General features: G+C 43.6%; 1 protein-coding gene across 3 annotated transcripts in view; it reads right to left on the reverse strand.

Moving 5' to 3' along the window:
- AFF3 (ALF transcription elongation factor 3) overlaps nucleotides 1-24875 on the reverse strand; it is a 620869-nt gene that overhangs the window by 577564 nt on the left and 18430 nt on the right. For all 3 annotated transcript variants that reach the window (XM_008008177.3, XM_038004212.2, XM_038004211.2), the window contains exon 2: nucleotides 4688-4816. In XM_008008177.3, the coding sequence (XP_008006368.2) occupies nucleotides 4688-4740 (53 nt within the window). In that variant the 5' untranslated portion in view covers nucleotides 4741-4816. The remainder of the gene's footprint in view (nucleotides 1-4687; nucleotides 4817-24875) is intronic.

Here is a 24875-nt window from a genome sequence, read left to right on the forward strand (position 1 = left end):
AGAGAAAGAGAGAGAGAGAGAGAGAGAGAGAGAGAGAGAGAGAAAGGAAGGAAGAAAGAAAGAGAGAAAGGAAGGAAGAAAATAGGAAATATCCAAGTGTATCACACATAGTAATAAGCGTTATTTCATGATGCTCTTGTTTCACTTATGTGTATGCATGTACAAGGGGTGGTAGCTGGCAGTGTTAAATGTATATTTGTTACTGGGGGTCATCATTTGAAGCATTTGGAAGTCACTGCCCTAATGATACTTCTGCTCTGCTCTAATATTCTGTGAATGATTATCGAATTGAACAGGTTGAAGAGTATGAAATGACTCATGTATTATAACTTCAAAGGCTCCAACTTAAAGGAATATAAAGAATAATGCCTATCTGAACAAAAGTGTGTGGATTCTGGCTTATATGAAGTTATGGAGGAACGGGGTGAGTGGTAGGGAAGGTCAGAATATTTATTATACTATTGTACGTTGATAAGACTTTCTCTCCGATGATTAAAACATGTTAACATTTAAGGAAGGTGAAATACAAGTTCATTTTGGAAAACTTTTCTCATTCATTGAAACCACCTCATTACTACAAAGTTCGGCATCTTTAAAATATGCAGTATAGGTAATTCCACCATGACGCATAAAAGGATCTTTCAGAGACACCATGAAAGCCCTTGTTCAAGTTTTCTTTGCCCAAGATGCCTCCAAGTACTCTCAATACCCCCACCTACACCATCTGTCTTCCAAGACTTAGTTCAAAGGCCACCTATTTCATGGAAGCCTTTTTCCTTTTTTTAACTCAATTTTTCCTCTTTCCATCCTCCACCCAAGTCCCAAATATGGTCTCTTTTCTGAATCACCACTGTTGAAAACTTCCTTTTTCATGTGTGTACTTATCTTAATTTCCTCACTAGACAATAACACTAGCATGTACAACCTACGCCTTACTCATCCTTACATCCCCCCACAGCAACGGGCACAAGGTCTTCTACTTAAGAGATGATCAATAAATATTTGTTAAATGAATTAAATGAAAGCAACAGTTAGCCTGTTAAAAGGGATGGTCATTATTTTAAAGGCCCTGAGGAATGCCTTATATGTCTAGCACCTAATCAAAAGCTGGTGGACCACAGGAGGAGGACCAGGGAGTGGAGGGGGCAGCCTTGTGCCTCTGCATATCTGCCCCTGTAAACTCACGGAATGCCCAACTCTTCAAGACTCTACAGAACAAAGCTACGGCGTCGGGTGCTGAATGAGTACCTTCACCTTTTCCCAAGTCCTCCAGTCTCGCTTCAAACCAGAAATTGGACGTGGAAATAGAGGTGGCAATTAGGGCTATACTTTTCAACTTTAAGGTATGGCTGAAAAAGCTGAAACAGCCATCTGGATAATTCAGGCTCAAAAAACCCATCCTGAAAAATAAGTATGGATGTTTCTGAGCGGGACGAAGAGTGTGCAAGAAGGCAAAGGAGGTAGTTCTTGAATCATCAATTGATTGTGTATATTGATTATATTCAACAGAACTGAGCTTTTCCCTTTATATCTTCTATACAGTCATTTGAGGACACTTTCTGTGACTGCAAGAATAAACTAGCTCAGATCAAAGCCACACTCACAACTAATAAATTCCAATTTGTTCAATTGGAAAATGATGTCCATCAATTAGAAAAAGTTCTTAGGGATTAAAATAAGATTCTCTTTTGCCATTCATCTGTACCTCCTCCTTCCCCCCTTCAAAAGTTTTCCTATGATGAATCAAAGAAAGCAGCTTTCAATGGTCTTTAAAATATATATTGCTCTAATACAATAATTCATAATTAACAGGCATACTCTCCTAACTGTGGTGTTTTACTTTCAAATTTCTAATTTTAATACCATTTAGGGCTCTAACTCTCTCTTTGATATTTTAGCAGAACCGTAACTTCCAATCCATCGAGGTTTTGTCTTGTAATTAATTTCAGAGCTGTCCTTATAAGCTGAGAGACATCTGAAGTACTCTAGAAAATGGCAATTGTCTGACTGGATTTGAAGTCAGATCGTTGGACTTTGAAGCCAATTTCTGGTGGAAATATGGCTGCCCCATTTTTAGATGTGTGACTCTGGGCAGGTTACCCTATCTCCCCATCTTCAATTTTCCTATCTATAAAATGGAACTCATAACAGTATTTGCTTTATAAAGTTGTGAAGATTAAATGAGCTAAAGCATGTAATGTGCCCAGAACAGTGTCTAATAATAAGTGTTCAGTAAATGCTAGTGTTAAAAAGTCTGCTGTCATCTGTTTTATGACCTCAGTAAAGTCATTTAACAGTTCAAAGCTTCTATTTTCTTATCTATAAAATGGAACTACCACCATTTACTCTTTCCGGGATTAAGAGATTCAAATAAGAAAACAATGGATATGAAAATACTGGACACACAGAAAGTACTCAAGTATTATTTTGAACCATCTATAAGCTTAAAAATAAACCATAAACTTAAAATTTACATAAACCATAAAACTGAGAACAGAGCATCCAAAAATTTATCTGTGAGAAAATGTCTAAACATGTTAGAAATACATACTCAGGTTTGGTTTTTCTTTAACTTATCAGAAACACATAAATTTTTGTAAAATGTAATTCTACATCTGCAAAACTAGAAACCCTCCCGGTCAAGCCAAACTGTCCTACTATATTGTGATCAAGAAAGTCAGCATGCTTTCATAAGCCAAAACTCGATGCACTGATTAAAATGTGATTGCAGGTACATCAACTTTTCAAAAAATGTGTAAGTTTCTGCTTTTTTAAAAGTAATAAATGTACTGTAGCTAATGTAAATTTCCAGTCAATTCAACAGATATTCATTCTGTGACACTGCTCCAGGGTAATTCAGCTGGGAACGAAGGCTGCAAAAGGACACAGAGCTCAGGCGCTGTGCAGGAAGACCCCACAAATTATGGCTGATAATCTCAAAATGTTACTTATGAAAGTCATAAGGGGGTTCGTTTTGAGTCAGCAAGCAGACAAGCAGCATAAAAATATACTGAAACAGTAAGTTCTTCCCTTAGACTGAAAAACTGCCTTTTAAAAGCAAACAGCATTGTAAAAGTACAGTTGCTATCTGGAAAGCTATTGAATTTGCGCCAGAAACCAACATTTCTAAAAGTAAACCTATAAAATAATGGGTATCTGTAAATGAAAGGCTGAAATAACCCCAGGAGCAGCAACACAGTAATTAGCAACTTTTACAGAGTCATAACAGGTTTCATATTCTTTCTGCCCTGGCTCTTTGAAGTTTCAGTGCAATATGTAAAAGTTTTATTACATTAGGGCCCGTCCTTGTGTGTTTTATAGGCACCAACATTAGGCAGAGCAAGCTATACTTACTCATCATAGGATCTTTTCTAAGAAATCGTTCGATAATGTGCTAGCTTTGTGTCCAGTTTATTTTGTTACACCTGTTTTTAGGAAAATAAAAGTCACTGGAAACTTAAATCACAGAAAATACACACAGATCTACATATCTATATGAGTTAAAAATCATAAAGTAGTTTAGCTTTAAAATTGTACATTGCATATTCATGTGCACACCACTTGCAGTTGTAGACACATATGAACTCTTTACTGAATTAAAGCAAAAGGAAAAAAAAAAAAAAAAGCTCAGCTCTACAATAAGCGATTACCAGAGGCAGAACAGAGTGCAGTTAATATGCTTGTTCCAGCAGATGTTCATCCCCGTAAATATTAAACATAACACAAGTTCCTCCAGGAATATGCAGGCAGTAATTTTACCACCTGAATAGTGCTAGTTGGAAACATTTAAGAGATAGTGGGGGGGGGGGGGACGCAGAGAAAGAAGGGGGAATAACAGGGATATTGAAGCAGCCAATGGGATTTTTAAGACACCCGCAACTGGAATTAAACTGCTTCCAGCGGCGATTTACCTACAGCAGCTCCCCAGTGTGAGATCCCCGAGAAACGGAACCTGGAGTGCCCCCTGGGCTGCGAGCTGTGAGCGTGGCATAAAGGGATACCTGGGGCGCCAGGGTGGGGTGGGGAGGAGGACTGCAACTGTGACGAGGTGTGAAGAAAGGGCCCAGAGGAATTGTGAACCCCGAGGCAACGAGTCTCCCTGGGCTAAGGCCTCTGGAATTCCCGCACGGAGAAACACTCGTTTCCTGCCCTGGGTGTTCACTTTTCCATCTCGGTGGAAGTGGGTGAGAGAGACAGAAAGGATGCAGCCGAGACCGGGCGCAGGCTGGGAGGCTGGAGCATCCTCTAAGGGCACTTCGCAGCAGCACCAACTCCAGGGGGTCGCTGGTGCCAGCCGGAGGAGGGAGGGGGCGCAGTCGGAGGGAAAGGAAGTGAGAGGAGCAGGGGGCCCACGGGTGGATCCCCAGGCATTAGTGACACAGTCTTCAAATCGCTTCTTTTCCTCCCCACGGCTGCGCTCTGCCCCTGGCTACCTAGATCACCAGCTCCTGGGCTGGGGCGGGCCGCCGCGAGGGAGGGGGACAGGAGAGAGGGAAACAGACCGACAGGCGGCCACGCATCCCCCCCCCCACCCGCCAGGGAGGCAGGAAAGGGCTGGCGAGGCAGGCGCCCCCGACCCACCCCACCCCCACGGCGGCCGGCAGCCCGGAGCCCCCGGCCCAGGTGAGGACGCGCGGGCCGCCGCGGCTGCTCCCGCCCGCCCGAAGCGGCCGGCTCGGGGACTTACCACAGCGACTCGAGGTCCCATTCCTGGAGCAGGGCTAAGTCGAAGCTGTCCATGGTGGGAGGTGTCAGCGCCGCCGCCGCCGCCGCCGCCGCCGCTACCGCCGCCGCCGAGGCTCGGGCCGCCCGCGCGCTGCAACGAAAGGCGCCGCTCAAGGTGCATCCCAGCCGCGCCAGAGCGGCCGCCGCCCGTCCGCCGCCCGCCCCCGGGTCGGGGCTCCCGGCGCCCCCCGCCCCCGACTCCGGGCCGGCCGGGCTGGCGGCAGCAGCCGGCGCACTCACCCGTTCCCCGGCTTGCGCGCAGGCACACTCACGAGAGAGCGGCGAGCTCGCCGCGCCGCGCCGCCGCCGCCCCCCGCCCCCCGCCCCCGGCCCTGCGCCCGCCCCTCCTCCCCTCCCTCGCGGCGGCCCGGCCCGCTGCAGCCGCCGCCGCCGCCGCCGCCGCCGCGGTGCTCTGCGCCCGCCCGCCCGCCTCTTTCTCCTCCGGGAGGCGCGTGTGCGCGGGCGAGGCCGAGGCGCGCGCGCGCCGTGAGCCCCGCGCCGCGCCCGCCCCGCGCGCCCCTGCACTCCCCACGCCGCTCCTCGGGGTCCCGCGGCGCTCGCAGGCCGCACCACCCTGCCGCCCCTCTCCCTCCGCCCTCGCGGCCCGCCCGCTCCTAGGCAGCCCCGGGGTGTCCGGGGCGGCCCTGCGAGCGGGACTGAGCGGCGAGGCGGCGGCGCCGAGTGCGGGGGGGATGCGGAGTCGTGCTCGGCCCTGCCGCATCCCTCGGCCGCCCGCCCGCGCCCGGCCCCGCCCGGGTTGCACGCACTTCTCCCGCGGCCCAGAATCCACTTGACCCTGCTGGGCGCTCCCGCGGGCGGCGGACCCGGGTGGGTGCGGGGGAATTCCCCGGCCGCCCAGGCGCGGGGAGAGTGAGCTGTGCCGCCCGCTGCAGCGCCCCAAACAAACCGTTTAAGGTCTCTGGAGCCCGCAAGTTCAGCGAAATAAAGCGGCGGCGCGGAGGAAACCTCTTCTACCCGGACCTGCTCTCCGTTGCGGTTTGGCCTCCAGTGGGGGTCCCACCCACCCTCTAGCTGGCCAGCCCTGAAAACCAACCTCCTTTCTTTTTATTTCTTATGGGGAAGGGGGACAAACTGGCCTCCGGGTGTCGACTTCAAACTTGCCGCCTGTCTCCGATCTGGAAAGGCAGGTGATCAGCTAGAAGGGTGATTAAGAGTATCATCGTGGCTCCTAAAGAGTAATAATAACCTCCCTCATTGTACAGACAGCTCTTCCCCTGGCTTACTTTTTTAGACATGCTGAGAAGCGCATGTCTCCATCAGGGCCGTACCTCTGCTTCTCCACAGCTGGCCTAGAACCGGAAGCCCCCCCAAGGCCCCCTGACTCTCCTGACCTCTTGGCCACAGCTCCAGATTCTCACCAGGGATTCCCCAGAATTCCTGGAGAGCAGCTCCGAGCCCTGCAGTTATGCCTCACCACGCGAACCAAACCTCGCACTCCCCGCCAAAAGGGAGTCCCTTCCAGCACTCTCCCCTTTGTTCCTTTTTCTGGACAAGAACCGCTGACTGGAGCTGCCAGAAATGGAAATCCTGGGTGCGAGTGACGGGATCCCTCCAGCGTCAAGCCGAAGAGTCACCCTCTCACTTCACCCACCTCGGAATGAGGATTCACAAACTCAATTCAGGACACAGGTAGAAGACCAAACGGCCAACGAGTCTTCTTTATTATTTGAGATTGGATTTCAGAATGCTCAGCCTGGCTCCCTTCTTCCCCCAGCTCTGAATCAATCCTTTCTTCATTAGCATCCATAACTAATGTGCAAAATGTAAAACGCTAAATTAAGGCACAGTCAGCATCAACATAGTCTGAGAAGAATGGAATTGTTATTTTACAAGCTGATAACTCTCAGCCCTTAAAAACCCCTCTCATTAGCTGAAGGTAGCAAGAAGATTAGGAAAAAACATAGAGAACATGAATATAGGAAAAAGTACAGGTGTGAAGGGCTAGCTGCCCAAATCCCAAAGCACAGTGTATTTGGAAAAAGAGGAAAAAGAAAAAAAGAAGAAAATCTGTCTTTCTAATATCCCCTTAGCATACGCCTTGTTGGAAATGTTTGCTTTGGCGAAAGTGAGATGGAGACACTGAGACAGCGTTCCCAGGAACAAAGGCTGGGGGTGGAGGGTGGAGGAGGGAGCAGGAACAGCCCCTGTCTGGAAGAACTGCAAGTTCTGAGGCCTGAACAAGAAATGTGTCCTGTTCCCGTGCTCCTGGGTGCAGCTGGGAAGCTTCTTCAGAAAGGAGACCTCCCTGGCCCTCACCGGGATCTGGCTTTCCTTCCCTTCCCACCACATCTGTTTATACAAAGGAGGGCCGCTGAAGGACAAACATAACCGTGTTTACTGCGAGTCCCATGCTGGGCTTGGAGCTCAGATACAGATTTACCCTCACCATGGAGGCTGAAGATAAATAGATGATCCCAGAAAAGGAAAGAGGGAAGGCTCTGGGATGATATAGAGCTGGTTGAGGGGTTTACTCATGAAAGGCCTCTCCCAAAGAGCCATGTGGTAACGGGCAGATTTACATTTGAATTTAAACTCTGGTGCCTTGTGTTAATATATGAGAGTGCGTGCACCTCAAGCAATTGCAAGGCGGGTATTTAAAAATGTTTCTTTAGGAATAGCCATGATTTTCTGTTTGGGGCCTCTAACATGGAGATAGTTGGATTGATTATTTCCAGTGTTATGGTTTCGTCTAATAGTGTCTTGGAGAATGAGGGCTTTTGAGGAAACCCAAATAATAGTTGCAGATCCTGTCTTTTACTAAGCTGTCATGGAGATAAATCCAAAATAGTTTTTACAAGTAAAATGTAAAACAGTTAGTGAGAGCCTTTATGGGAGATCTTTATTATTTATCTGGTTTATGAAGATGTTCCTATTATCCTCCAGCCTCTGGGTATGCAAACCAAAATGAGCACTTCATCTAGTTGTCAAAATTTTAACTCCTTAATACTAAGCAAAAAAAGGGTTTAGACTTTTGGGGATTAGAATGTCAGAACTAAAAGGGAAGTTTTTTATGTAAAAGAGAAAGAGACTAAAAATAAAAAATTTAGAGTGATGTTTTCTATGAAGCTGCCTTAGCTTTTGCTCATCCTATAGTGCTTGTGACCCGAGGGGCTTTTCTCCCCACACGGATGCAAGCAACACCCCTGGGAGCTGAATCAAACCCCCAGCTAAGGGGAGGGCTGCTGGGGGAAGCTGCTGAATGAGAGGAACTGCTTGGCGTCCTGGGTCAGGTTGGTTGGTTGGTGTAGACTAAATGTACCAAAGAAAGGGACTAACAAATGAGTCCTGCTCAGTCTGGGGCCCTACTCACATTCTGCCAACCTAGAGCTGGAAGCCTCCTAAATAGACCCAGAAGCAAACGTATGGCATCTAAGATCTCCCTTCAGATATGATTTGATAGAAGAGAAGCTTTGCATGGCTTTCATTCATGCCTTCCTCTGAAGACTCAGCTGCAACTCAGAGGTCGCTTTTGTAACCAAGTGGAATTTTTTCTCTCTCTCTTTATAATCCTATCATTCCCCTAGAAAAATATGTCTGGCCAGAAGCTGGCTCTGCAGGTAGTCCTGCTGGAAGGTGATAGGAGCAGCATCAAGTTGCCTCAGCCCCTACAGCATCTCCTCCAGCTTTGTCCCTAAGGACACCATTCTCTCCTGTTCCAGCAAAGCTGCAGATGCATCACTCCATCTGCTTCTCCTTCCAGAGGCTCCTTGGGTGTTTGTAGCTGTATCCAGAGATTGCAGGATAAACCCTCTAGGCTTTCTCCTTGCAAATTACCCGCTAATATGTCGAGCTCCAGGACAGCATAGATTTTAGATCCACCCAGGAGTTCTTGTGTCTTCAGACCTTTCCCTCTCTCTCCACAGGTATCTCTGAGTGGTTCTAACCTAGGATTCGAGGTGCCTTTCTTTCTGTATTTTTTTCATCATTTACCAGGTCCCGAGCAGATGGTGTGGCTGTGCTGGCTGTCATCACTCCTCCTATGTTTCCATGGAAACATGGGGCATAGGGACCATCTCCGCCTTGGGCTCTCTGACAGTATCCTCTGGTGAAGAACTTCAGTACTCATACCCCTCCCCCCAGCCTGTCCGCTGTCCTAGGGAGTTGGAGACCTTTCTGGGGCCCTGGGAGCCAGGGTCATTTCAGAGATCATCTAAGGACATACTCCCTGTAAATTGTTGTGAACTGGCTGGGAAAAAGAGGGAGGGTAGAAAGGGGGCCAATACCCCAGTCGAGGGCTGAGACCTGTTTTAGATGGCAACATATTTGGACTATCTGTCCCTGCAGCCAGCTTCCATAATAGTTGGTTATTGCCCACATGTCAAAAGAGATGCTCCTGGAGTTTCATCTGCTCATCAGACGACAGATATTTATTGAATGTAAGTAGTTGCTGAGATTTTATGCTTCACTGACATTCTATCCCCTGGGAATAAATGTTCCTGGGAATGTACATTTCTTTCTTTCTTTCTTTCTTTTTTTTTTTTTTTTTTTTTTAACAAAACCAGGTTTTTCCCTAAGGAATGCACCTTCCTCAAAGTTTCCAGCATCCTCCTGCCTACATAATTCACTTATATAGTCACTATGACATTAATTAGATTCAGAAGTCTGTGGAAACAGCAGAGCTCGACAGGGTCAGAGGGCAAGCAGGGCAGAGAAAAGAGAGGGGAAAATGAGCCCTGGGAGAGGGGAAGGAAGTGGAGGGAAGTTTTTCATGCCCTTCAAGTTCCAAACAAAATAAAGATAATTTCAAAAGTGGTCAGCCACTATAACATTGCTCAGCGAATTAAAGTATTGACAAATTGAAGAGTGCTTTAAAATAAAATGGATGGGGCATAAGGGTGTATGTCTTGATGTTAGTTCCTCCTTATGCAGCTGGTACTAAAGGCTGGTGGGTGAAGCTTACCACATTTTAAAAAGAAAAAGGCACACATACTAAAGTTGAAAATGCAGGCAGGAAGGACATTTTTCATAAAAGCGGATCAGAAAAGCATCTCCTATCACAGATCATGTATTTTACGCCATGCTGACCTATGTTGGGGAATAATCTCATTATTTTGTGATATGAGAAGATCCCTTGATGCTGGTAACAAGAACCAAGAAGACTTAAATCTTAATATCCCCACAGGTTCTTTGTCATGCTTCTTCAAGATGTGCCCTGGCCATTCATGCAAGTTTCAAGGACTCTGAACCTGTTGAGAATAGAAGATAACTAATCTTGTCATTAGCAAACATGTCTACATTACTATCAACTGGGTGCTGTTCTAAAGTATCAACTCCATTTAGTCCTCTCAAAGGTTCCTGAGGTATGTTGCCATTGTTTTTATTTTGCAGGTGAGTATGCTAAGGAACAGCTAAGTGTCACAAACCAAAGCATGGCAGATCAGGAATTGGTATGGTATTCCTGGTAGCTGTGATACCATACTCCACCTCCCACAACTTTTGCCTTAATTATGTATAGCATTGGCACATTCTCATGCTCACAGGCACTGAAATAATGAAAGTAATACAGTCCCAGTCAGAAGGTGAGAGAGAGCCCTCTACCTCTCTCTGCAATTCTCCTCCCACCCAGTTTTGCCCCTTGAGTTCTGCCATAACCACACCTGGAGTGAGGCACTCCTTGTCTCTAGCCTCAACGTTTTCCTTTGCAACATGAGAAGACTGGATTGGATGTTCTTTGTCTCTGTCAGTTTTTGTCTCTGACAGTTCTGAAAATGTTAGAGTTTTGTTTTTTCAGTTGTTCTTCCTGAGCCCTGCCAGACAGGAATCCCTGGAGTATGTCAAGAGAGTCATAAACCTTTTCTTGTTTAAAGGTAGGACCTCCTTCTTGGCTTAAACAAATCTCAAGGTGTTGATCTGCTTCAAACAGGAGTGCTGTGCCATCTGCGAAGTATTAACAGACGGCAAGAGGAACGTGTTCAGGAAGAGGACACTTAGCTTAGGTCTAGGGGAAGCATGGGGAAGAAGTCACAACACAACTGTGGGTATCAGGCTCTTTTCTCTGGGGCACCAGAGAGTCTCCAAGCATGGATTGGTGGTCCCCATGCAGCCCTCGGAGGAAACCAAAGCTGCAAATGCAGCAGTTAGGGCTTACAGCCTGAAAATGGTGACATCGCAAAATTGTATCTTAATGGGTAAAACATTGATGATGAAAGGGCCATGGAAGATCGCCACAAGGTCCTTCAGGTAGAGGCATCTCCCACTGCTCAGAGTCCTGCTGGAGGTCCCCAAGTCCCAAACGAGAAGAAACAGAGAGCAGAGTTCACCTCATCAGGAGCTTAAGATAAACAAGTTCATGCAGCAGACATGGCTGGCTGCCCATCCAACATCCATCTGCACTTGTCCTTGATAGCAAAACCTGAGTCTCATTTGGGGAAGTCACAAGCCCAGCTCACATAACTGTATTTTCCAGTCTCTCTTATTGCTAGAACTGGGCGTGTTACTCAGTTCTGGCCAATAAAACACCCGTTTATGTCAGCCAGGATTTCTCAGAATGTTTTGCTTCCATGCAGTAGACACCACCCCTTCCTCTAGGTCACTTTCTTCTTCCTGTCCAGAAAGGTGGAGAAGCCATCATGGATTTTAGGAGCAAAAGCCACAGACTAAAGTTGGCAGGTCCAAAGTTAAAAGGAGGCTAAGTTCTTGATGACTCTGCTTCATATAACCCTACCGTCTTTGGACCTAGATCTGGACTTTTAGGAATAAAATAAGACCCTATGTGGCTAAGCCACTCTAGCAGTGTTTTGAATATTGCAGCTAACCCATTGGAGAAGTCACAGTCCCTTAAGTGTGCCCCGCACATTGCCGTGTATAGTCAGGTCTACCAGCTATCCCAGCCTATGTGCCCCAATGAGGGCAGCACTGCTGAAGAATTAAGCGTGATTTACAAAAACCTATGATTACTTCCTTACATGTAATCTTGACTTCTGAGTTCACTCCAATTGTAAGCAAGTTAATTAATAAGAAACTCATGCTCAATTGTCTGAAGACTGATTAATCTGGCTCCAGCATTTTTTGAATAGTCCCTATTATTGTTTCTTTATTTTCATGTGATTTGTTAACCTGGTTAAGTTGCTGTGACATCCTCACAGGGATACTAACAGATTGCATTTACGAAAAACAGTGCAGGAATAATAATAGTCAGCCTCTCTTGTGTCCTTGCCACATACACAAAAATATGCATGTTTGAGAGTTTGTCATTGTTTCTACCAATAAACTAATTATCACTGTATGAAGCTGATTTACTTCAGAAGAAGTTTAGGAAAACAACTAATTAAGTACGGTATGTTGAAATATAAACTGCATTACAGGGTTAGAACCCTATAATAAGATCACAGAAGCTTGAAAGTTGGGAGAAGCCATCGAGTCTCTCTCTAGCTAACCTCCTACCCATTGCAGCACTTCCCTCCATATCAACCCTGCTATGGCCGGTGTCCACATGAATGTTTCCAGTGGTAGGGAGTGCACTCTCTGAAGAGCCTCCCTATTTTATTTTTCAAGGGCTCAACTCTAGCCGGAACAACATTCTTCCTTATATTTATGGATCCCAAATTGATTTCCCTGTACCTTCTTAACATATCACAGGCTCACAGTAAGCATGCAATTAGAGCTCAGCTTTGCTGAATTCCTTCTATTGGTCCTCCATATATTGAGACATACGGGCTCAAGTATTTCCTCAGCACTCTGGTAGAAAGAAGTCTTTGCTCAGTGGAATACCATACAGAGAGGGGGGAGTCAGTCTCTCAAGAAGAGCTCATGGCCATGGAGATGAGAGAAACCCCACCATCTTCTAATTTGTAGTTGGTTTCTTAGAAGAAGGGAGCTTCATAAAGAAGTTGGAGCTGGCCACAAGAACGAAAATGCCCACTACAAGATAGGAGGCAGGAAACCCCTGGAAAGAAAGATACCTCCCTGCTAGTTTGCAAGGAAGAGGCTGGGCCAGGCATGGCGGCTAATGCCTGTAATCCCAATACTTTGAGAGGCTGAGGCTGGAGGATCACTTAAGCCAGGAGTTCAAGACAAGCCTGGGCAACATGGTGAGACTCTGTCCCTACAAAAAATAAAAAATTAGGTGGCTGTGATGGCACATGCCTGTAGTCCCAGCTACTCAAGAGGCTGAGGTAGGAAGATATCACTTGAGCTCAGAAAGTCAAGGCTGCAGTGAGCTGTGATAGCACCGCCGCACTCCATCCTGGGTGAAAGAGTGAGACCCTGTCTCCAGTGGAAGAAAAAAAGAAAGAAGCTGCACAATGGGAGGTAGAAAGCAGGAGCCCAAGGTCGTGAGAGGAGGAAAGTGAGTGAAGGAAGGGGCTCTGATTAGAGCTATAGGCCCAAGGGCCTGCCGTGCTCCACCACTATCAATAGAGGGAGCTACTCTTTCCGGGGATGGCTCCCAGTGTTTTTCCAAAGCTCCTACTCACCTGTGATGCTTATTATAATTCTATATACTTGGCACAGACAGTTAAAATTTTATGAATTTAGCATTGCGTTCTGTCACTCTCTAGACAACAATATGAGGTTTATTACAACATAAAGGGAAATTCATCCTCTTGGACTTGAGTGAGTGTCAGCCTGAATCCCCATGCTGTCATCCCTGTCATCTTCCCTTGAAGAATGCAACCTCAAGTCAGGGCTGAAGTCATTGGGGATACATTCCCAAACCAGGGTTCTGGGGTCAGGCCCCAAGAGGATAATCTCAATGGTCACATAAGTCATTTCAGATATTGATTTTCTGAACAAACATTATTGAACACCTATTACGTGCCAAGCAGTGAGCTAAGAAAGAAGATGAGAAAGAGAAGTTTAAAAGGCCAAAGAACCCACTGTCTGGAAGATAATGCACACACATCTTAATGCACTTACTCATCCTTGAATTGAACAAATACTTCTTGACTCCAGTACTTAGAACTATGCTAGATACTGAGGTTATTACCAAAGTGAAACAGACATGGTCTCATGAAACAGGCCATATATAATGATGTTTTAATATGCTTAGTGCTATGATGAGAGAAGTGCAGGTACTCAGGGAGATCTTTTCCAGAAAGAATGACTGACTTGCATTCCAAGTCAAGAACTGAATTATCAAGACTAGGTGAATAGGGGAGAATGGAATAGAACAAACGTGGTGTACTATAATGTATTACCTGCTATGACAGAAGCATGTCTGTGGAGCTATAGGAGCAAAAGCAAGTGGATGATGACCAAAGCACTCCTAAAGGGCTTAATGCAGCCCCTGACATGGGGTTGGGTCTAATGGAATGAAAGTCAAAGTGAGAGTGAGGTGGCAGTGATGGAAAAGCATATTCTAGACAGAGGGAAAACCACAGAATAGTGCACAGAGGCCAGAAGAAGCATGCCATGTTCCCCTAGCAGAGAAGGTTCTATGTGGTCAAAGTGTTGCCTTGAGGTGGGGGGTTGTAGAAGTCAGTAGGTCAAATGGGGGTTGGGGGAAGAAGCAGAATGAAGGAAGAGGGAAAAGGAGCCAAGGCCAGGGCAAGAGACTGGGGCCAGATGGGGAAGAGGCCTGTATTGATGTTGTAAAAACATTTTCAAGTAAGCAGGAAACCAAGATCAGAGATTCAGTAAAGCAGCTAGTGAACACCCAGCTGCCAAACCTGGGGGGACAACTGAGAGTTGAAAAGAGGAAATGTCTTCTGAGCAGCCAAAGTATTTCACAGAGGATCCAGCCCAGGGGTTTTTCTTTTCTTAGTTGTAAAATCCAGCAAGTCTGGAAACCCGTTGAGCTGGTCCAGAGCACAGTGAAAATGCGAAGTGCCTTGTTCATCAATTATTAAGAATTTAAAATGTTGGCCGGGTGCGGTGGCTCAAGTCTGTAATCCCAGCAATTTGGGAGGCCGAGACGGGCGGATCACGAGGTCAAGAGATCGAGACCATCCTGGCTAACACGGTGAAACCCCGTCTCTACTAAAAATACAAAAAACTAGCCAGGCGAGGTGGCGGGCGCCTGTAGTCCCAGCTACTCGGGAGGCTAAGGCAGGAGAATGGCGTAAACCCGGGAGGTGGAGCTTGCAGTGAGCTGAGATCCGGCCACTGCAGTCCAGCCTGGGCGACAGAGTGAGACTCCATCTCAAAAAAAAGAAAAAGAAAAAAAAAAAGAAAAAAAAAAAGAATTTAAAATGTTGACAGCAGAGCTTTAGACAAAGGTAGCACCGCTCTAAGGGTACAGCCCTGTGTGACTGCACAGGTCACAGGCTCATGAAGCCAGCCCTGCATTTTGTTTTTGTTTTTTCTTTCTAAGACAGAGTCTTGCTCTGTCACCCAGGCTAGAGTGCAGTGGTGTGATCTCAGCTCAATGCAACCTCTGCCTCCCAAGTTCAAGCGATTCTCCTGCCTCAGCCTCCCGAGTAGCTGGGATTACAGGGGCCCGCCACCACGCCTGGCTAATTTTGATATTTTTAGTAGAGACAGGGTTTCATCACGTTGGCTAGGCTGGTTTCGAACTTCGAACTCTGCCCGCCTTGGCCTCCCAAAGTGTTGGGATTACAGGCGTGAGCCACCGCTCCTGGCCAGCCCTACATTTTTGGACCATCAGGCATCCTTTCACTAACAGAATGGGTGGGTGCTGGCTCCCTGGAGCCGGGGTCACGAGGAGTAGTTGAGCAGCACATTGAGAGCTCAGCACTGAACTCATAACATCATGCAAGCCCCCGTGTTGAGTTCATTCCAAAATGAAAAGCTTCTTTTAGTTCCTGATCGTATTGATAATATACACACAGGAAGACAGTTCAAGCCATGCACAGCAGTAAGTACGTGATTGGGATGGAAATGCCAAAATATAGGTATGTATTTCAATTTTTTTCTCCCCTTTCTATGAGAGAGTCCTCAAAAAGACTTTTGTTTGTTATTCTAGGTGATGATCGAGATGTATCTTAGGGAAACTGAGAGGAGGAGGAAACGGCTGTACAAAATTAACATGTGGGATTTCCTGGTGATCTTCCTAAAATTGGCTCGTAGCTCAATTGCATTGTAATCACAGAGCAGACTCTATCTTTTGGATACTTTAAGACTTGTTGAGATTTGCTCTGTGATCCCACCTATAGCTAATTTTGTAAGTTTTCCATGTGTGCTTAAAACTATGTGTATACCAGCCAGGGGTGGTGGCTCACACCTGTAATCCCAGCATTTTGGGAGGCTGAGGCGGGTGGATCACTCTGAGGTCAGGAGTTCCAGACCAGCTTGGCCAACATGGTGAAACCTCGTCTCTACTAAAAATAGAAAAATTAGCTGGGCATGGTGACGGGCACCTGTAATTTCAGCTACTAGGTATTTGGGAGGCTGAGGCAGGAGAATCCCTTGAACCCAGGAGATGGAGGCTCCAGTGAGCTGAGATCATGCCACTGCACTCTAGCCTGGGTGACAGAGGGAGACTCCGTCTCAAAAAGTAAAAATATAAAAAGTGTATTCTGCTATTGTTGGTATGGTATTCCTTATTTGTTAATCCGTCATATTTTCAGCTCATTTTTTTTTCAGATATTTCCATTCTTACTCATATGATGTCTGATGTATTATGTCTATCTTATCTAAGAGGTTTGTCAGAATACCAGTATTTCCTATGTTTCCACTGGTGAAAAATTCTCTTTTTCTTTTAGTCTGGGAACATCACCTTTTCTTTTGTTTCTTTCAGTCTGGAAATACCAATTTTACATTTATAATTGAAGGATATTTTTGCCAGGTTTAAAATGACAGATTAACAGTTCTTTTCCTTAAGTACTTTGAGTGCTGTCAATTTCATTGTTGTTCCTATGAAATGTTTGTCAACATTTTTCTCTATATTGAAGGTTTTTTAAATTTCTTCTTATAATTTTTTCAGGTTTTTCTTTACATATGTGAAATCATGCTATTATGTGCCTAAGATTTAGAATAGTTACACCATCCTGTTGAATTGGCCCTGTTACAATGGCAAGTTACATTAATCTCTAATGATGATTTTTGCCTTAAAAATCTACTTGTCTCATACAGATATAACTACATCAACTTTCCTTGGGTTTATGTTTGTAGGAAAAGTATCTTTCCATACTTCCACTTTTTGTCTTTCTATATCCTTATGTTTTATATGTGTCATTTGTAAACAACATATAGCGCTGTTTGCTTTTTTTTTTTTTAACTCAGCCTGACAAACTTTGCCTTTTAATTAAAGAAATTAATCTATTTACAGTTAATGTAATTACATTTATATTGGGCTGTAAGTCTACCATTTGCAAGGAGCTGTTTGTTCTGATTGTTCTGTTCTTCTGTCTATTTTTATGCTGTCCTCATTTGGATTATTTGAGTATGTTTTTATTATCCTATGTTCCTTCTCTATAACCCTGGAACACACATGGATTTTTACTATTCTTTAGTGTTGAACTTGAAAGCAAAACATGAATTCTTGACTTATCAAAATCCAATATTAATTATTTTTATTTTCTTCCAGGAAAAATCAAGGACCTTAGAACACTTTAAATTCATTTACTCCTCTCCATATCTGTGTACCATTGTTGTCATGTATTTAATTTTCTATATATTAAACCCCTAAAGACGTTATTATTTTATGTAGTTAATTTTCATTAGCATTTTGCTTGCCCTTCATTCATTCCTGCATCTCTGGTCTTCCATTTAGGAGAGTTTTTCTTCTCCTTAAAGAATACCAGTATTTCCTGTATTTCCACTGGTGAACAATTCTCTGTTTCTTTTAGTAAGGGAACATCAACTTTTCTTTTGTTTCTTTCAGTCTGGAAATATCAATTTTACATTTATAATTGAAGAGTATTTTTACCAGGTTTAAAATGACAGATTAACAGTTATTTTCCTTAAGTACTTTGAGTGCTGTCAATTTTATTGTTGTTTCTATGAAAATAAAACCACTTTTTCCTCTGGCTGCTTTTAAGATTTTCTTTTTGTCCTTGATTATCAGCAGTTTTACCATTATGGGCCTAGGTGTGGATTTCATTTTACTCATCCCATCTGGAATTCATGGGGCTTCTTATCTAAGTTTGACAGCTTCATCAGTTTGGGAAGTTCTTAGCCATTATCTCTTTAATTATTTATTTTGACCCATTCATTCCCTTTCCTCTTCTTCTGAGTCTTCAATTTTATGCATATTAGAATTTTTAGCTGTCTTTCTTTTACTTTCTCTTGTGAAAGTTTACATTTTTGTCTTTTAAAAGCATCTTTCTGAATATTTTATTCTTCCAGTCAACTAGTTTCTTCTTCAGCTTTATGTCATCCATTGTTAAACCTATTCACTGAGTTCTTAATTTGGGGTATCACAGGTTTTTGATTTTAGAATTTCCACTTGGTTATTTTTTATTGTTTCTAGGCCTCTGCCAAATTCTCAGCTTTATCTTTTTGCCTTTTGGAGATTGTAAGCATAGTTATCTTAAAGTTTGGGTCTACTGACTCTTTTATCTGGAGCCCATAGGTGTCTATTTCTCCATCTGTTGTTTCTGCTGACAACATTTCATTAATCTCCTAGTAGCTAGTTATTTTGAATTACGTGATCAACATTGTATTTGAAAAACAGTAATATGCAAAAATATTCGAGACCTAGGGTGATATTATTTTTCTACAGAGAGCATGTCTAATTCTGCCAAGTACTTGGGGGCATTAGCAATTCAGGATTATCTTTACATAATTTCACAAGTTCAGGGGATTTTAAAATATATTGCGGTCCCTTTAGGGATGTGTGTACTTTCAAGACATTATTTCTTCTAGTGTATGCTTTCAGTATTCCAACCCAAATGATAGAGATTCACAGATTCACTGTACTCTAGTTTTCCTGATTGGACCCTCACTTCATTGCCTCACCTGAGCTCCAGAAGGCTGTCAAGAGCATAGTTCGCCTCTCTTCCACCGCCTCCAAAACCAGGGAAGGCCACCGGGGAAAAGTGGTCCTAAATACATTTACTTCCTTTGATTTCTACCTTTTTCTGGAGCAGGGTGCTGTAATTCTTTACTCAATTGTTAGATCCCTAATGCCCTTATATCCTAGTTATTTGAAAACTTATTTTAGATGAACTAAATACATGCACATATTCTGTGAAAAATAAAGTTTTATTTGGATTTGAGTAACACGCTCTTCCACTGACCTGCACAGGATGGCTGTGAATGGGCTAAGAGCACAAATTTTAGAATGAGCTAATCTAGTTCTAATCCTTGTTATGCTCCTAGAAGCAGTGCAATTTTAGGCAACTTACTTAAACTTTCTAATTACCACTTCCCTGGCCGGTAAAGGGAGCTGATGTATAGCTCCATGGTTGATAAATCAATGAAATAACATTGCAAAGGTATATTACAGTGTCGGCATCTAGTGTAAGCACTCATCAAATGGTATCTATTCTTATTTGATATGAGCCATTTCAATGTAACATTTACCAAGGATAAGTATTTCAGATTGAAAATGGTTATAATTATGGGAGGTTTTTTTGTTTGTTTGTTTGTTTTTCTTTTTTTTTTCTGGTCATTGTATTTCAGGAAGGAACTCTTAGGCCATCATTTTTGGTCTCTGGGAATACCTGCTTCATAACTTTTCTATACCCAAATCTTAGCACTGTTTATGGTGTAGAACAACCCTTTGGAATACTTCCTTGCATTCTTGGATCAATAACAAATTCCAACTAAGGAAAGTTCTGTCTTTTTTTTTTTTCTTTCTTTTTTTTTTTTTTTTTTTTTTGAGACAGAGTCTTGCTCTGTCACCCAGGCTGGAGTGCAGTGATCCCGGCTCACTGCAGCCTCCGCCTCCTAGGTTCAAGCGAATCTCCTACCTCCTGAGTACCTGGAATTACAGGTATGCACCACCACACCCAGCTAATTTTTGTATTTTTAGTAGAGATAGGGTTTCACCATGTTGGGCAGGTTAGTCTTGAACCCCTGACCTCAGGTGATCTGCACACCTTGGTTTCCCAAAGTGCTGGGATTACAGGTGTGAGCCACCACACCTAGCCCTAATTCTGGTTTTGTGTACACGTAGTCTTAATGCATACCTTCATACAGAGATGTGTGAGACCCCGCTTATGTGTCTCAGCTTCTACAGTTGCTCCAGTTGTCTTAATGCCTTTACTAGCTCCCTCTTTACCCACAGGAAAGGCCAAAAGTGCACTAGTAAAGTCCCTATGATTACCCTCAGGGGCTTTGTTGTTACAGCTCTACTTTAAGCCACTTGTCCCTGTTTTACATGTCTAGAGATTATCCACTCTTCAGGAGACCATTCCTGCTAATTCCCACTGTTGGGCATTTGAAAGCATGCTCATTTAAACATCAGTAACTAGGAGTCTTCATTGGCCTCATGCTGCTTAATTCCTAACCTGGTCTTGACCCCAGAGTTAAAGCCCTGTGAAAAGTCAACACAAGCAGCAAACAATGGTATGTTATTCTTGGCCGACTTTGCAAAACAATGAAAGAGTTCAACAATAGTTAATTATGGCTTAATAGTTGCTAACAAGTATTGAGTGTTAATAAAGTGGCAGGCAATGTGCACACATTCTCTCATTTGATTCACATAACAGCCAAATGAGGTAGGCACTGTCATTATCCCCGTTTTATAGGGAAGAAAGTGTGGTTTACAGGGGACAAACTATTTAATCTGAGTCCACAAGCCAGCAACAGTGTTCATGTCAGCCATTCCCGGAATCTGTGTGCTCCCCCACATAGAATACTTGCCTGAGAAACGCAGACCTTCAGTGCATTATGGAGGAAGCCTTTGTGAAGTTTTTGAAGGAATGTCTAACAAGTGAATAGGTCTGTAGTTATTAACAGAATCGCTCTGTTAGAATGGAGTAGATTATGCTTCTAAAGACTATCCTGATGGGTATAGAGCCTGAGGACCAAATTAAAGCTAACAGGTTAGCAACATCAAAACCAACTCGTCACAATAGGGGGAGAAAAGTCTGGCAGCAAAGGGATATCATCTAGTCACATAAGTGATGATGTTTAATATATAGTCCGTAAGAGAAGCATTCTCAGGTCTTGAGAAGTAGCTTCTTTGAGAGGCTTCCAATTGACAAAATGGAAGGCGACACGCCTGCCAGTATATGCCTGTGAAAAATCAGCCTTCCAGGCCCAGCTAGAATATGTATTTCCACAGGATCTCTGACTGGACACATTCAGCATGAAACCGTGGTCACAGAATTTACTCCCATTAAGGATTCTAACAGCTCAGTCTGAGGCTTCCCACAGAAATCATTGTATTTGAGTATCTTTCATGGAGGCAAAATGAAATTAAGAAAAATAATTGGTAGTTACTTAGTGGTCTGGCTGCCTTGCCTTCTTTTTTTTTTTTTTTTTTTTTTTTTTTTTTGAGACGGAGTCTCGCTCTGTCGCCCAGGCTGGAGTGCAGTGGCGCAATCTCCACTCACTGCAAGCTCCGCCTCCCGGGTTCACGCCATTCTCCTGCCTCAGCCTCCCGTGTGGCTGGGACTACAGACGCCCGCCACCGCGCCCGGCTAATTTTTTTTTGTATTTTTAGTAGAGACGGGGTTTCACCGTGTTAGTCAGGATGGTCTCGATCTCCTGACCTCCTGATCCGCCCGTCTCGGCCTCCCAAAGTGCTGGGATTACAGGCGTGAGCCACCGCGCCCGGCCTGCCTTGCCTTCTTAAGCAAGGTTTCCTTTTTTATTTTGCTTCTGCACCCTGCCCCCACCCTCTGCCTCATGAATACTTATCCAACCAAAAGCCTGTAGCTAAAAGGCTGAGACCCACGTTTACCCAAATAGTTTTGGTTATTCTTACGTATCTGAGGAAGGGAAGAAATTCTCCCCTTAACTTCTTGAAGCAATTAAAATATAGCTTTGGAAAATTATTATGAGATTAAAGAGTCCCTTCACTCCACCTTAGCCTTTTTTTTTTTTTTTTTTTTTTTTTTTTTTTTTTTTTTTTTAAGAGATTGGGCCTAGCTCCGTCACCCAGGCTGGAGTGCAGTGATGTGATCATAGCTCACGGTAGCCTTGAACTCTTGGGCTCAAGTGATCCTGCATGCTTCCATGCCACCATACCTGGCTAATATTTCCTTTACATTTTGTTAGAGATGGGAGTCTCCCTATGTTGCTCATGTTGGTCTCAAACTTCTGGCCTCAAGAGATCCTCCTGCCTCAGTCTCCATGAGTATCTGAGATTATAGGCATGAGTCACCATGCCTGGCCACCTTTGCCTTTTACCCTAGTCTCACCAAAGTCTAAGTAAGGATAGAAATAGATTCAGGGACTGTTAATGTCAAGGTTTAGGTGTGAAGGTGAAAAGGTCTAAAATATTTATTACAAATGATAGGGACAGGAGGCAGAGAAATTCTGGGAGAGCAGGTCCCTGGTGAGGCCCCCCCCCCCCCCTCAAGCTGAAAAGACTGATACCACAGCCCAAAATGAGAAATGACAGCCCTGTTTTCCTGCTTGAATGTTGCCTTTTCCAAAACCACCCATGGCCCACCCTGCCCTCCATCCAGTGCCCATAAAATCTTCAGACTCAGCCGGCAGATAGAGGAGAAGCAGCTGGGTCTTGGAGACTATAGTTGAATATCAGAGAGAAGTGGTTTGACTTCAGAGGGACAGCTTGACAGTGTAGCTTTGGAGAGGAGTCCAACCAGGGATGGGAATATCCTGCTTCACAATGACGGTGGCAATGAAGGAGCAGTGGTTATATAGGCTAAAGCAGTGGCTTCCCACAGTGAAGATATGGAAATGAAATTCTCAATAAACTAGCTCTGTACACTGCCAGGCAGTAATCCTGGATAATACCTGGCACACGAAGTGCTCAATGAATGCTTGCTAGGTAAATAAATTGATTTTGACAGTGTCTGAGCTGGCCAAGCTTTTCAGCTGAATCTTAAAAGATGAGCTTGGCCAGTGGAGAGGGGATGAGTTCAAATCAAAGAAAGCACATGCAGAGGCACCTGGGGTGAGGATGACCTTCAAGTTCTTGTTTAGGCAATTAGGTGGGCAGTGATGCCACTGTTAAAAAAAAGACGGTGGATGGGGGAGGAGGTGTCGGTGAAATTAATAACAAGCATATGATATTTTGCCACAAGTTAGGGAAATTAATGTTTAAAAGACTGGTACATCATGACAAGTGTTACTGTCTAAAGTTGCCCTTCTCCATATTGACACAACTTGCATCATTCTACAGTCTTGTTCATTGGTGCATTCTTTGACCGTCCTAGAGCCCATCTTTTAATTTTGTCATTTAGCACAATGGGGTATTATTTACTAAAGATCGAGACGATCATGAGAGAACCATCCAAAATCAGGACCTTTATTTCAAATGTATTTATTATCACCTTCCTGTAATAGCTAGGCTGTCACTTTATTTAATTTCTTGCTAAAACCTATGTGTTATTGTGTCAACATTTTGTAGATGCAGAAATGAAAGCATTAAAATAAAGCATCACTCAAGGATGTGCAGGGCAAAATTAAGAGATGGTCATAGCAGAGAGGCAGAGAGTGAAGACGATAATAATAAGGTTGCCCAACCCAAAGTTGTAAAAACTGAACATATGAGACCCTGAATTGGAGAACAACATGCCTGAGAGTCATGGCCCAGGTGCATGTAATTGAGAACAAGTATGTCTCTAGAGAAGAGAGGAAAGCAAAATGGCTCTTTGATAAATGAAGTCAATGTTTCTCACAATGTGAGTTTTCTAAAATGAGCATTTCCCAAAATGTACATTTTTCAAATTTTAAATCTTTAGAGATTCGCAATGCATACTGGCAATGAAAGATTCTGAGAATACCGGCAACAAAGAAAACTATTTAACTTCATTTAACCCAATGTGGATCAAACTAATTTGACCTTGGAATGCATTTTTCATGGAACATCTATTACCACCTTCCAGGAAGGTGTGGGAAACACTGAGTTAAGAAACAAATGTTTTAATTTGGTAGGTGATCAATAAATGCTTATTTTTGAATTTTTATAAGTAATTTTCTAATAAGATCTGCATCTGTTGTCAACAGTTGTTCAAAAATGGATGTGAAAAAGTGAAGTAGACATGACCTTCAGAATGAGAAGAAAACCTTACGAGGAATATGGCTTTACTAACATCCACTAAAATAATGCAAAAATATCTACCATTTGGCTTGGCCAACCCAGGGATAAATTATTCCCCCAATTTTTACAGCATGTAGTTCCTCTGAAACTGCTAATTCTGCTTAGATGCCTTCTGACTGTAAGCGAAGTTTAATTATTTCATTTTCTTTAATAGCAGAAGTTTGATTAATTGCTTAAGAGGAACAAACAATGTCTTGTTACATAGGTGGAAGGATGCAGAGTCCTGGTGTGCTCCTGGTGACATGACCATCAAGGTCAATATCATGACATGACCATCAAGTCAATATTTATAAAAAATAGAGCTAATGATTCATATAACACCATTTTTCACTTTACATTGAAATGTGTTTGGGTTTGTGGAATGAGAATATATATGTTCATCGGGTACACTCCAGTTCAAATTTTGGCTTCATTACCTGTAGCTCTCTAATCATAAGTCTCTGTGCTTCCATTTTGTATTTGTAAAACAGCATCGATCGTATTGAATAGTGTAGAATAAAGACCTCCTCATTTTGGCACTTAGAAATCTCCAGGAGAACATAGCTCATCATCATCCTACCCTAAAACAAAGTGTCCTAGCAGACAGGCCCCACCCCATCCCACTCACAGTTCTAACGGAGAGAGGTCAGAGCCAAAACATAGACCTGCTAACAGTAAGCATGTGAAACACAGTCACTTAACCCCACTCCCTTAGATAGAAATGTAAAGCCAAGGAACCACCAGGCACATAAAGAGAATGGCAGCATGAAAGAAGAAGAAACAAGAATGCCTTCCCCCCTCCAAAAAAAAAAAAAAATGACAACTAAGGAATGGAAGACATTAAAAGCACTCTAATTAATATGCCAGGGGATTTGGGAGAAAATATGATACTCTTAAAATCAGAACAAAACACTGAGAAAAAGAAACAAAGAATAAAAGAGAGTTCACGGGTTTAAAAACAGGACTAATTGCATTTTTAAAATTTAAAATACTTAGAAAATAAGCCCAAGAACTCTCTTTCCTCACTCATAATGTAGGAAGAGAAAGACAAAGGAATTGAAAACTATAAGAGAGATCCTTGAGATGAGTGTAGGAGGTTTAACATACAAGGCTGGAGTTGAAA

This window comes from Chlorocebus sabaeus, chromosome 14, assembly GCF_047675955.1.
Source record: "Chlorocebus sabaeus isolate Y175 chromosome 14, mChlSab1.0.hap1, whole genome shotgun sequence".
In the NCBI taxonomy this organism is placed as follows: domain Eukaryota; kingdom Metazoa; phylum Chordata; class Mammalia; order Primates; family Cercopithecidae; genus Chlorocebus; species Chlorocebus sabaeus.